Below are 14222 nucleotides of genomic sequence, written 5' to 3'. Positions count from 1 at the left end.
ATCCTTCCTTGACACAAATCATTCCCCTTTTCCTGCTAAAATACCTGATAACAGCAACTCTTCTTCTGCAAGAGCTGCAGGCTTCCCAGCTACCCTGAAAATAATTCCATGTCTTTCTGCTCTCTTACCCTTTCCTGATGGCTAACCCTGGATTTCTCCTGCTTAAACAAACTTCTCATCCTTCTGGGATTTTTTTCTAGTTTCAAACTCCACCTGATGAAAAAAAATGGTGCATTTTGAACCGTACAGAGTGAGAAAATTGTGACACAGGCATTTCTTTCCCACTTCAGCAGCTCTGTGCATATTCTCTCTTCTGTAGTCATAGTTTATAAGGGATTTTTTTTGGTTGATCTCAAAGGCTGAGCAGGATTATGTCAGGGCTTGTGATAAAAAGGAGTGCAGGGGGGTTGTGGATTGCAGTGGCTGGATCAGGAAAAAAAAAATAAAATCATAGGGACTGGTTGAGGTTGGAAGAAATCTCTGGAGGTTGTCATGTCCAGAGCTGTATCCAGGTGGCTTTTGGATATCTTCAAAGATGGAACCCATCCCAGCTGATTCTGTGACTCTGTTACAAATGGAAATGATGGAAAGATTGGGAATTATTTCAGTAATCCCATGCTGAGAAATGTTTCTGTTCTGTTCAGCCTGTAGAGAGCGAAGAACTATTTCATCTTGCTTTAGTTGGAACTTCTTGAGGGGGACAATTTTACTTTTTTTCATTGATACAACAAAAGCATGAGTAAGATGGAACAAGATCAGGAATGTGATTGGAAATTTCAGTCTGTGTTTTGCAGACATGAACATTTTTGGACAGAAATTGCTGTGCTGTACTAAAATATTTTATGGCTTTGTGGTTTGATCACAATTTACAAAGAATGAGCCCCTTGGTCACACTAAACCTTTAATCTTTAGGAAGGAATTGTTCTCCATGAGTGTGGGCAGGCCCTGGCACAGGGTGCCCAGAGCAGCTGTGGCTGCTCCTGGATCCCTGGCAGTGCCCAAGGCCAGGCTGGATGAGGCTTGGAGCAGCCTGGGACAGTGGGAGGTGTCCCTGCCCACGGCACTGGATGGGCTTTTAAAGTCCTTTCCATCCCAAACCATTCCATGATCTTTGCCTCCTGTAATGCCTGTTTATTTGGGAATTGAATTCTTGTGAACTGGTGGCTTCTGGAGTTGCCTTCCCACAACCTGGTACCATCCCAAAGTTCACTCGCACCTTCCCCGTTTCATAAGAAACAAGGTCCCAGGCTGATAAATAATACAAAGTTAACCCTGTAGGTAAGCACAGAGGTAGCCTGGGGTCTGGGCCATCATAACTGCTGCTGTTCCCTGTTCCAGAGCCGGCAGCTGGAATCGGAGACCGGGACGACCGAGGAGCACAGCCTGAACAAGGAGGCGCGGAAATGGGCGACGCGGGTGGCCCGCGAGCACAAGAACATCGTCCACAGCCAGCGGGTAGGTCTGGGAGAAAGCACATCCATGGCATCAGGAGCTGCTGCAAGCACCAGGGAATTAATTACCTGGGGGCTGTGTTCATGTGGGTGTCAAAAAAGTCTGTTCCACACCAGGGAAGTCTGTGAGGAATTTGCCGTTCAATCTAATGCGAAGACGTAAAATTAGATGTGAATTGATAAATTTGTTTCTATGTCTGGCTCAGCTCTGAAGAGCCAAGAGCTGTGTTTGGGCATCTGGAATGTGTTGAATGTGTCTTATAGGAGGGACACTAAAGACAAAAAACTCCTTGCTCTACCGCCAAAAAATCCAGCCGTGAAGGAGTCTGCTGTGCTTTCACCACACCCTGCCCAGTTTCCCGGTCATCCATACAATTCCAACCCCCGAGCACAACATCAGCTGGAGAAAAACAACATCCAGAATGCTCTGATATGTCTGGGAAGGCTCCAGGGAGAGCTCAGAACCCCTTCCAGTGCCTAAAGACAGCTCCAAGACAACAAGGGACAGGACATAGGGAATGGCTCCCACTGCCAGAGCGCAGCATTAGAGCCATCACCTTTTATTTCCTGGGATGGACCTTTGTTGGTCAACGCCAGCACCCAAACAGTAACTGCCCTGATTGTCACAGTTACTTGTCTTTGGCATTTACTGCACCTGTGGTGTGTTTCCTTGTTCCTGGCAGACCCTGGAAGAGCTGGAATGCCACGGGCCCGTGATGTCGGAGCAAACCCGAGCAGAACTGGAGCAGAAAATAGATGAAGCCAGGGAGAGCATCCGCAAGGCTGAGGTAAGGAGGAAGTTCTTTTGGCATTTTTAATTGCTTCCCACAGGCAGATCTTACAGCTGTTTCATTTGGTTGGTGGAAATGTGTATTTTTAGCATCAAAACCCAGGGAACTTTAAGATTTTTTTTCCCCTTCATTTGGTATTTGTCAAATTACTGAATGAACTTCATGAAACTCTTTATCAGAAGAGTGATAGTACAAACAGCTCCTGAGGAAGAGTGAGGCCACCTGCTGCCTTTTCCACTGTCAAAGGTCAAGAATCTTTGTATTTAGGGGCTTTATCAGATTGAAAAACAGTCTCATTGTTTTTACTATTTTCTTCTGCTCGGAGGAATTAGTACCAGAAAATGGTGATTTTATCCTTGTCTTCATATTTTGAGGTTCTAGAAGCAACTGCCATGTGCTGTTGTAGTGGGTTTTGATACACAAACTAAATCTGACTGTGGGAAACATTGGAAATAATCCTTGTATCTCTAATTTTACCGGGAGGTGCTTTTAAAAGGGTTACAGAGTTTTTTGAGACTTGTTGTGGGTTAAGACACATGAAAAAATTGACTTCTTATTTGGCTGCCAATGTTGGGTTGGTAAAAGTGAACTGTTTTCATGGCCACTGACTGAAAAACCCCATTGCAGGCAGCAGGATCTGATCTGCTGGGTTTTGGATGAGTGGGTTGCTTAATTAAAACTGCAGAAGAAACCTAATTGTTTCAGTGAAGTGCTTCTCATACCTCAGAGTACCTGATGTAATTAGAAATGTGATTTACAGGTGAAGGGGTTAGAAAATACAGAGTAAAATTATTCCTCCTCCTGGTAGGAGAACTGTCAGGCTCCCTTTTTAAAGCAAAGGCAGGACATGGTTTTTTAAAAACTAATTCTTACAGAAAGTGGTTTAAAAATATGTTTTGAGTAAATTATTTCCAACAGACCATACTCCAAAACACTTGCATATATACATACATAGTTAATGATTAAATCTGCAAGGATGAAAGATAAAAGCAGCAGCAAGAAATAAAATCAGGATAAGAAGTTGCCAAGAGAAAGTTCCTGCAGCAAAAGATTATAAAAGGTACAAATTAAATCAGCCTGGAACTTAAGTGACTTAGGAGAGAGGGAAAGTGCCAAGAAGTAGAAGTTTTACATATTATTTTCTCCAGGACATGTGTTTTAGCTAATAACAGACAAATTTTCCTGGTTTTCCAGTGTGTTGGAGTTAAACCATCCCTTACCTTTCTAACATTTAACATGTGCCCTCTTTTACAAGGGAATATGGTGCCAGGGCCAGGAACTTGAAGATGAAACTCAGTGGTTGGGGGATTTTTGTCAACTTCTTTCTCTTCTGCTGCGTATTTTAAAGACTTGAAGCTATCTCCTTTTGGGGAGCTTTTGAGCTTTTGGAATGGTGTTGGAAACCACTTTGTGGGACATTTTCTCTATTGCCACCAAAGCTGTTTATAGTGTAGCATTGTATATTAATTTATTTTTTTTTTATAAACCAATAAGTGAATTTAGAGAGATTTTATTTCCACTAGGGAATGGCTTTTACTTTTAGCCCTGTTGGTCCCTACTCCTCTAAGACTGAGGTCAAAACCACAAATTAGACAAGAGATTTTTGCACACATAAAATCCTGGAGAAGAGCAACCTAAGCTTTGGGCTAAAACCTTTTCTTTGGGAATGCAATTATAATTCCTTCCAGTGTGTGAAAACCAAACATTCCTGCATATTTGAGTGCAACTGATTGAGTTGGAATTACTGAGGGTGGGGCTGGGGAGTGGTATGTGTGCAAAAAGTTCTTCAGGCTGTGAATAGGAGGCTGTGGAGTTGTTCTGGTATCACATCCAAAGGGGTGCGAGGATGATGCAGGGAATTGGTTTTTATTTTATTTTTCTCTTTTTATGGTGGTTTTTGTCTGTTTTATCCCATTTTTTTCTCTTGATTCCCTCCTTCTCCTTTGCAAATCTACTTTCTCTCTTCTTTTCTGGCCTTGTCATTCATGAAGGGGAAGATAACTTCACAATCACATTGGGATCAGATTTTCTGGTTTGGTCATCTTCCACTTGCCTGTTTCTCCTTGGGGAATTTTATATCCCTGACAGATTGCTCCAGTACCTTAAAAAGCAGGATGAGCTGAGTCAGGTCTTTTTAGAGAGGATTTTTATTGGTAAAGGTATTTTTTCCAGGGTGTATTGGGCATAGAAGTGCTCATCTCACTGCCCTCTTCCTTGGAGACCCTGAATCCAGGGAAATCTATGCCCTGAGAGGAGCTGAGGAGCTGTTCCATATGGGTAACTGAATTTAACAAGTACAGGGATGTGGAAACAGGTGTGATTTGAAAGTACAGCAAAGGAATTGATTAAAAATGCACTCAGAATCAGGAAATATTGGAGAATCACAATTTTTTTTGTCTTCTACGAGATGAATATAAAGGTTCAGATTGGCACATCCACAGCTCAGTGGGTTATTTCTGATCATTTTCTCCCTGGGATAGCAGCTGTTTCTCCTTGTGATGTCTTCAGGGAGCAAACTCCTTGATTAGAATTGGGGGAAAATTAGGAATTCCAGCAGAGTGCTGCTGTGCAGGTGATACGTGGCAGATGTGACTGTAACTGATAACCAGAACACACATTTTGTGTTAAAATTGGAAAATTTGGGATTTGTTAAAGAAATTGTTTGTTTGGTGGGTTTTTTTGGGTTTTTGTTTTGTTTTGTTTTGTTTTCTTTTTTATTGCTTCTTTTAAAAGGAAATGTTAAAATAATGTTAGATTTTGTGTGATAATACCTCTGGCACTGGCAAAGAAATAAAATTGACTGTAGTTAATGACACACTGTGGAGTTTTGATCCAGAGGGATTCCATTCTTGTCCCAGCAGCATTGAACCACTTTGATAAAGACAAGCCCTGAGAGCAGAAGGTGCTCTTTCAAGTTGAAAGTGGCACAATTCAGGCATCAGCTGTAAAGGAGATCAGTCAAAAAAAAAAAAAAAAAAAAAAAAGAAAATTGATACTGAAAATTGATAATCTGTGAAAATAAACCATTCTTGGAGCTCCTCTGTACTCACTCACCCAATTCAGGTAATTGAACTTCTGTTTTCAGCTTTGATTTCTGTAGCAGCAGGAAGGAAGGAATTGAGCTTTCCATTTTCCCACTGCCTGAATCCCTTTATCTTTCAATGGCTGAAGACAGAAATTTACTGGGAGCTGAGCCTGGCTCTCCTGGCTGTCCCCTCCTGTCAGGGAGCTGTGCAGGGCCAGAAGGGTCCCCTGAGCCTCCTTTTCTCCAGGCTGAGCCCCTTTCCCAGCTCCCTCAGCCCCTCCTGGGGCTCCAGCCCCTTCCCCAGCTCCGTTCCCTGCCCTGGACACGCTCCAGCCCCTCCATGTCCTTCTTGTCTTGCAGATCCTGAATCTGCCCCCAGGACTGGAGGTGTCTCAGCAGTGCCAGCTCAGGACATTTCCTCCTCTGATCTCATTTTTCCCCTCTCAGACCAAAGACTCCAGTGTGGGTCTCCCCAGGCAGTTCAGTTGTCCCAGGGCTGACATGATTCCTCTCCAGGATGGTGGGAGGTTTCCCGTTTGCTCTCAGGTCTTTGCAATTAATCCTGTTCCCACTTAATTACAGGGGGGATGCACGTTGTCTCCTCATCAGGATATCTACAGCTCTCCAAAGAGTGTTTGTAGCAGATTAGATCTGGTTAAGGCTTCATTGCAGTGCTGTTTAGTCGGTTTCATCAGCTCAGAGGTGTAGGGCCATTTTTAATTGTACATGGGGGGGCTGATTCATCCCTCTCCTTGTATTTGGCACAGATATTCATTGCTGTGCTGTGTCACAGTGGGAACAAAGCAAGTTCCGTATGCTTCAGGAAAATAAATGGAATGGAGTTGCAGAATCACAGGATGGTTTGGGTCAGAAGGGACCTAAAGAATCATTTAGTCCCAACCCCTGCCGTGGGCAGGGACACCTTCCACTATGCCAGGTTGCTCCAAACCCTGTCCAACCTGGCCTGGGGCACTTGCAGGGAATAAGGCTCCTAATCCAAAAGAAAAAGTGAATTTGTGAAATGCCACTCGCTGCCATCTCTGGTTGAGCTCAGGAAGCAAAGGCTGGGAGAGCTGTGCAGGGAACCAGGTGCCTTCCCTGCAGGAGATGTGGAGGAGTTGTTGTTCTTTCCAGGTCAGCAGATTGAGGACTGACCTGGAAAAGTCCCAGTGACATCCACAGAGCAGGAATTTCAAAGTCTCTTGGTGAAAAGCAGTTTAGTGAGGGGAAGGATGAATTTTTACACAGTGGGTAATGCCAGGACAAGGGGAATGGCTTCCCACTGCCAGAGGGCAGGGACAAATGGGATATTGAGAAAGAATTCCTGGCTGGGAGGGTGGGCAGGCCCTGGCACAGGGTGCCCAGAGCAGCTGTGGCTGCCCCTGGATCCCTGCAAGTGCCCAAGGCTGGGTTGGCCAGGGTTTGGAGCAGCCTGGGACAGTGGAAGGTGATGGGCTTTGGGGTGTTTCTTATCCAGCCTCTGCCAAAGTCTTACTGAATGTTTTGGTTATGAGATGTCCGTAACATTTTTCACTCTCTGAAGACCCAGTGTTCACCCCAGGACCACAGAGAAGCGTGATAATAAATGTTTGCATACATACATTTTACAGACACTTACCTCCTTACAGGATCCAGGCGATTTCCATTCAAGCCCAGTTCCCAACAGCTTGAGAGGGTTCTTAAACCCTACAAATCCAGTACTTCAGGATCTTTAATGTTTTATGTGCCTGAGCTTGGGAAAAACCCGTCTGCTGGTTGGGCTGGAGCTGTGCAGGTGGATTCTTCCCCAGGAATAGCTTTCCCTCTGTTTCCTTAACCTTGGAATTCACTTGGGAGAGTGTTATGTGTGCCAGTGTCTGATTCCCCATTTGCTTCACCCCAACAGCCTCGTTGGATTTCAGTCCATGCAGATTATTTAGCATATAAATTAACTCCTGGAATAGCTGTACAAACCTCGCTCCCAGCCTCCCACTTAGAAAAGAAACTCACTCAGTGTTGTGGTGGAAAATGTAATTTATGAGCTAATTCCCCACCTGGTGCAGAAAAAGGAGCCAGATTTTAAGTGAGTTGTGTTGGACAGGATTTGTCTTTTTGGTTGGGTTGGTTTTGCCACAGGTTTGGGTTTGCCACAGGTTTGGGTTTTCCACCCCAAACCCCAGCAAGGCAGTGCAAGTTGAATTATTTGGTTTATTTCCTCATCCACACCTACTTTACCACAGTGGGCTGTGATTTAAAACTGAACTACATGGAATAAGACTCGCTTAGGGTTTTGAGAAGTTTAGGGCATTCCAAGACTTAATTATAAATAAAATTGATCTATAGTCATGTCTGCCTATCACTGTATCATAATTCCAGTGACCCAAATTTTAACTTTTCCTGAAGAGAATGATTTCATTATAATATCATTCATTTTAATATATTTTCAATTAAAAAACCCAAGAATTTCAACAAAAAGTGTTTCCAAATGGGGACAGAAATAATGTCTTCCCAGAATGTTTTGCCAGAATCTTTCCACACTGATTTCTTCCTGGCTAAAAGAATTTGCCAAATGAGAGTGTCCAACCTCTGGGGTTCATGGTCAGTGGTGGCCTTGGCAGTGCTGGGGGAATTGTTAGATTCTTAGAGGGATTTTCCACCCTAAATGATTCCAGGATTCTAGGATTCAACATTTTTTTTTTCCTGCCACTGAAAAAATATTGCAGTGGAATAAAACATTTCTCACAGAAGATAGTTTGGGTCTCCTCATAATCCTAATGTAATCTGATTTTAGTATCTATACCAAGCTCCTAAGTACAACTTCTGTGTAAAAGAAATAATTCTGAATTCTTGAAGAGAAAAAAAATCTGGGCAAGGCCCAGAATTTGTTCTGCACCTTGAAAAGCCATGACAGGTAAAGCAACTCTGCTTTCAGGAAGATCCATTTGAAACTGGTTTTAACAAAAACCTAAGCCAGAATATTTGAAAGGGCAACATTTGCTCCATTTCTGTGTGGTTTTTATCTGAACACCTTTATAAATGGACTTGGATCCGAGGTGTTTGTGGGATGTGAAGGAGCTCTGGGTTTCTTTCCAACCCTTTTCTCTCCTGGGGATGGGGAACAGCTCTGTAGTGTTCTGCTGGGTTTCATTTCCACGCCTTGCAGAGCAGTTGTGTATCTTCATCTTGAGTAAGCTGTGGGTCTAAAACCATTGCTTAATTAAGACTGGAACAGTAAATAAACAAAACTATTGCATCTCCCATGTGGAGCAACGTTAGGTATGTGAGGAATAGATAACAGTGTTTATATTTTCTAAAACTTGGGTGGTTTTTCCTTTCATCTTCTCAGATCTTCCCAGCAGAAAGAACCGCTCAGAGAAGCAGGAACCCCCCAGCAGAGTTTGTAGATTTTGTGGGTGGCTGATGGTTTTTTAATCAGTGTAAAAATACCCCAGTCGTGAGCTATTAACCAGTAATTGGTGACTGTAAACAGCAATTCCACTGCTACACAGGAAAATGTTTGTCCTGCAGTGAGACTTCCTAACAATGAAATTTGGGCAGCGCCCAGATTTCAGAGCCAGCGCTGGATTCCAGCATTCCTGGCCTTTGGAAGCTCAGCTGCCTTCCTGGAGATGCTCAGGGTTGCTGGGAATGCCAGGGTCACTTGGTTTAAGATAGTTTGGAGTCTGCCAGTGGAGGTCACTCAGTTGGGGGGCACAGCAGAAGAGTCCCTGGGGACCATCCAGTGGGAGGCAGGGGACACCAGTGGTTAAAGCCTTGTTTAGTTTTGAATGGGATGATCTTTCAAGGGAACAAGACTTCCAGAAAAGCTTGTGGCACAGTGTGGTGAAATGCTGATGAAATCACCACTATTGCCCTGGTTACTTTTACATTTTATTCTGGCATAATGAAAGCATCAAAGCCCAGCTAATTCAGAGGGAGTGATGTTTGAATGAAATGTTTGTATCTTTATAGAATCACAGAGTCACTGAGGTTGGAAGGGCACTCCAGGATCATCCAGTCCAACCCAGCACTGCCAAGGCCACCACTAAACCATGTTTAAATGTGTAGCTGTCCCTGTGTGAGAAGCAGAATAAAGTTCTGCTCCTGAGTGGTATTTTATTTGTATTTTTCCTACAGGTAGGAAGCTGTTAACTCTGGTCTACCAGCATAATTATTTAGGTAAAAAAAATAATTTCAGCTCGTAAATAACTTTCAAGTGCAGGCCTGACCTAATGCTCCTGGTACTTTCATGGCTTGTCTGCAATGGAATTAAACTCAAAGCATTTGTGGTTTGGAACAAACATTTGTTGACTGTTAAGGCTCCTGGGTGTAAACAGGGAGGGGAACTCCATTGGATTTGCTGGGTACATTGAATTAAAACCTCTTGTCAAGTACACTCAGGGATTTTGGAGCAGCTTGTTTATTTCAGCTCACAATTTGTACAAACAAACTACAGCAGAGCGAGGACTAACAGCAAATGCAGATGTTTGTAGCAGCCTGGACCAATGTTTATTGCTGTAGCATAACTCAGCCTAATGGGAAATTGCATAACAAGGTAAGCAGCAAAACAACTGGGCTGAGCAATTCCTTGGTGGAGGCACAGGGAAAGTGCTCATAAATGGGTGTCAGGATGTAAAGGCGAGTTAGGGGAAGCTACTTCACAAGTAAATACATACATTCATATATATTTACATATTCAAGGCCAGCCTGGAGAGGGCTTGGAGCACCCTGGGATAGTGGAAGGTGTCCCTGCCCATGGCAGGGGGTGCCACTGTGTGATTTTAATGTCCTTCCAACCCAAAACATTCTGGGATTCTGTGAATTGAGGTTGTTCTCCCTGCCCTGTGCAGCTCCAAGGTTGGAGCAGGTTTGTTCAAAATCTTGTAGAGAAGGGATGCACATTAATGTATTTAATGTTTCCTCCTTTTCTCAGCTCTCTGAACACTATTCACTGTTAATCATTCACCTGGAGACCCCTTGCATGAAGAAGTGGAAACTTCCTTGGCTCAGTGGCTTTGGCTTTTCCCGTGGGAAACGCCTCTCAAAGTTGTCCCATCCTCCTTTCTCCATCCCTGACTGGGGCAGAGTGTGTGCATGCAGCTGTAGCCCTGTGAAGATAAATCTGACATCATATATTTCCCTCTTACAACTGACCTACTATTTAAAAATCACACTTCTTCTACACAGAATTCAAAATAATCTCTCTCAAAAGTGGTTTGGTGGAGACAGGTTTAAAGTCACCTTCACAAATTAAGTGAAAATGGAGACATCTTTAGAGGGTTCAGCTTAATAAAGTTAACAGTCATTTTGTCTCTGATTTCTTAGTAGAAAGATAGGATTCTCTGATTCTGTAAGTGCAGCAGCATGTCAAAAATGAGAAAAATACCTGTAACACTTCAGCTCAACACAGAATTTTGTACAGAGTAAGGATTTGTGTAAGAGATAAATATCTACCCGGCACCTGTTGGCATTTGAATTCACTGCACACATATTCTTCATAGTCTGCTGTGCTTCACCCACTACTGGAAAGGGAATTTCCTTCCTGTTTTTGCCTGAACTCACCTGTTTTTGCTGGTTTTGCTTGGATTCCCAGTGCTGCTGAGTGCTTGGTGTGTCAGGGATGCTGCAGTGAGGTGCTTCAGACCCCTGTGGGAAGGGCTGGAAGGGAGAGAATGGAGATGAAACTTTGCTACTTGCTAAAAATGACCAATGCTGTGAAAGGGAATGCAGGAAGAATACCAGGGTGGTTCAGAGGGTTTCCTTTGTTGCCTCCATCAGTGACTCACTGAAGGATTTTTGGGAAATCACTTGATTTTTGTTCCTCTGATGAGCAAGGGCAGCAGGGGGGTGTTGAGAGAGCTGGTCTGGACAAAAATATCCTTAATTTTATCCCTGGGTTTGTCCTCCACTTCTTGATGCAGATCTGCTCTTGCTGAAGTGCTGAATTTCTTCACGCTGCTCTTCCCACCCTCCTGTTTAGACTGTGAACTAATTTGGATCAGGGTGGTGCTTTGCCATGAATTTGTTAAATCCTTGGCTCCATCGGCCAGCCAGTGTGCCAAGATGCTGAAGTGAACGCAGCTGTCAGAAAACCTCCATTTTCATGCTGTTCTGAAGACAAAAATCCTGAAACTGTTTGTTGGAGTGCAATAATACTTACTTAATTTGGGGGTTATTAGCATGTTGTGCTTCCATAACAAATGAGTTTCCTGTGATCTCTGGCACGTGCTGGTGGAAAACAGCCTTGTTTGGGAGTTGGTGGGTTGGTGTGTGTGTGTGTGTGTGTGTGTATCCTGTCAGGTTTATTTGTGTTTCCCATCCAGCTTAGTCACCACCTGGAAGGGTCTGCGCTGTGGATATTCCTAATTTTAAACATTTTGGGAAGCACTGGGTTGTTGGAGTTTAAAGCTACACTGAAGTACTTAAGGGTGTGCATTGGGAGCGAGCATAAACTCAGGTGTTATTTAAAAAAACAGCAACTGGTGAGACTGGCTGGGCCTCCAGAGAACCATTCCTGTGTCTTGGGTCACGCCACATTCCTCAGGCAAGGGAATGAGGAGTGGGACTCATTTCCACAGAGAGCAGCTTTGGGAGCCAGAAGGGGCAAGGAGGGATCCTGAGGGGCTGAGAGCTGTGTGTGTTTGTGTCCCCAGATCATCAAGCTGAAGGCAGAGGCGCGGCTGGAGCTGCTGAAGCAGATCGGGGTGTCGGTGGACACGTGGCTGAAGAGCGCCATGAACCAGGTGATGGAAGAGCTGGAGAACGAGCGCTGGGCCAACCTGCCCTCGGTCACCAACAACGGCTCAGCACACCTGGTACGGGTTCTGAGGGGAAACCTCTCCCCAGGGCCGTGGCACCTCTGCAGGGGCTGCTCCTGACCTAGCGTGGGATACGCAGAGTCCAGGGCTGCAGCCCCTCTGCTCTGGAGCCAGGCTGGGAGAGCTGGGGGTGCTCACCTGGAGAGGAGAAGGCTCCAGGGAGAGCTCAGAGCCCCTTGCAGGGCCTGAAGGGGCTCCAGAAGAGCTGGAGAGGGACTGGGGACAAGGCCTGGAGGGACAAGACACAGGGAATGGCTTCCAGGGATGGATGGGATATTGGGAAGGAATTGTTCCCTGTGAGAGTGGTGAGGCCTGGCACAGGGGAAGCTGTGGCTGCCCCTGGATCCCTGTGAGTGTCCAAGGCCTGTGTTTCTTTGAAGTTTCATTAATAGTTTATAATGTTACCTTGAGATCTTTGGGTGTGCAGATCCGAGTGTCAGCCCTCTGAAATCCCAGAGGAGTTCCTGTGCTGAGTTTCACTTCAGAGCCTGTCTGATCACGATAGATGAGGATTTGTTGCATAGCTGTGAAACAGCGCTTTTATTCCATTTCTTTTTGTACTCCACCTCCTTTAACTTCCCTCTGTGCCTATTGGGCTGTTCCCAGTCCCTCATTCCCAGTGTCCCCAGACATGGCATAGTTAGCCCTGGAGCTGAGCCCCCCGTGCTGGTCCCAGGCAATGCCACAGCCTGGGAGGTTCAGCTGAGTCTCATTTTCCCCTTTTACACTTACGTAGGCTCCTGTATTTAAAAAAGGCTCTGTTGACCTTGGCAAGTCAGATAGGGACAGCCCAGAGATGGAATTCTTAGAGCTGGGACCAAAATGATGCCAAAATTTAGAGGAATTACTGCAGTTTGTAACAAGCAGCACTTTCACTCCGGCCTGGAGCAGTGGGCAGTGTTTAACAGAGCTGGGAAGGGGCTGGGGCACCAGGAGGGGCTGAGGGAGCTGGAAAGGGGCTCAGAAGGAGAAAAGGAGGATCAGGGCCCTTCTGGCTCTGCACAGCTCCCTGACAGGAGGGGACAGCCAAGGAGGTTGGGATCTGCTGCCAGGGAGCAGGAACAGGACCCATCTGTGTTATATGTGCAATAAAACAAGTTATTTAGTTAATTAGTTATATTTCCATTTTTTTTCATGTATATAATGTGTTTCTCTGATCACCTCCCCTGCATTTCTGGCTGTGTTTGCTGCGTGTCCCACACCTTCAGTGTCCTTCTGACCCATACATTTATTCCTTGCTGATGCCATCTTCCATCCCAGACTCTGCAGAAGGATGAGCTTTATCAACCTCTCAGTTTCCTGTTTTCCCTCTCCATGCCTGCTTCCCAAATGATTCCAGCAGAGCTCAGAGCAGCCCACGCGCTGGAAATGAAGGCGTGTTTTTCCTCCTCATGGTAGAAAACCAGGAGCAGATGTTGCCCAAACCTTCTAGACATGATTTGCTGATTTCCATGATGTCCCAGCTGGATGTCAGCCCTGGGACCATGCACAGCAAAAGGCAGAGAAACAGGAGGGGAAACCTCAAATCTGCCACAATCTCTAGTTGGTTGCTGATCTCCCAAAGCTTTACCCAGCTGTAGGACAATGTTTTGGTTATCCCAACATCAGCACACCAAAGGAGAGATGAAGGCAGGACTGCTCTTGAATTAGAGTTAATGAGGAGGAAAAAAAATCACCAGAACTGCAAGGATTTGGTTTGGAAATAATAGAATAAAAACTAAGTCAGAACATGATGAAGCTTTGTGCTCTTCTAGTCCAGGCCTAAAAGAACAAAGCTGTCAGAGACCTGGTTTAGGGAAACTGCACAGGGAATTTGTAGGGTCAGCTTTTTTGTTGTTTTATCAGTCTCTCACTTCTCACAGGGAGCACCGAATTCACTCCCAAATTAATGGGAATAAACACAGGGAAGATGGCTCTGCATAACAGTGTTGCCTTTGATTCACAGAACTGTTTTCACAGAATAATTCATCATTTTTCACATGAGATAAAGTATTTATTCAAAACATAACCCAGGCACGAGGCCAAAGCACAGCTCATGGCAGTCTTACCCAAACTTGTATTTTTCCAGCGCATTGACTTCAGGTTTTATTTAAACTTTTATAGCAAGTTTTTACAAATCTTCCTGTCTCTAAGAATTTTCCTTATAAACTGCAGCAAA

The 14222-nt window shown here is 44.7% G+C and overlaps 1 protein-coding gene across 4 annotated transcripts in view; it reads left to right on the top strand.

Annotated features, from left to right (window-relative positions):
- The window catches only part of FCHSD2 (FCH and double SH3 domains 2), a 127696-nt gene that overhangs the window by 99613 nt on the left and 13861 nt on the right, over positions 1–14222 (top strand). For all 4 annotated transcript variants that reach the window (XM_086883627.1, XM_086883625.1, XM_086883626.1 and 1 more), the window contains 3 exons: positions 1339–1455; positions 2135–2239; positions 11900–12061. In XM_086883627.1, coding sequence (XP_086739753.1) covers positions 1339–1455; positions 2135–2239; positions 11900–12061 — 384 coding nt within the window. The remainder of the gene's footprint in view (positions 1–1338; positions 1456–2134; positions 2240–11899; positions 12062–14222) is intronic.

The sequence above is a fragment of the Cyanistes caeruleus genome, chromosome 3 (genome assembly GCF_971803275.1).
Source record: "Cyanistes caeruleus chromosome 3, bCyaCae1.hap1.1, whole genome shotgun sequence".
In the NCBI taxonomy this organism is placed as follows: domain Eukaryota; kingdom Metazoa; phylum Chordata; class Aves; order Passeriformes; family Paridae; genus Cyanistes; species Cyanistes caeruleus.
Note: the sequence above shows the minus strand (reverse complement) of the source record. Positions and strands in the feature narration are given on the sequence as shown.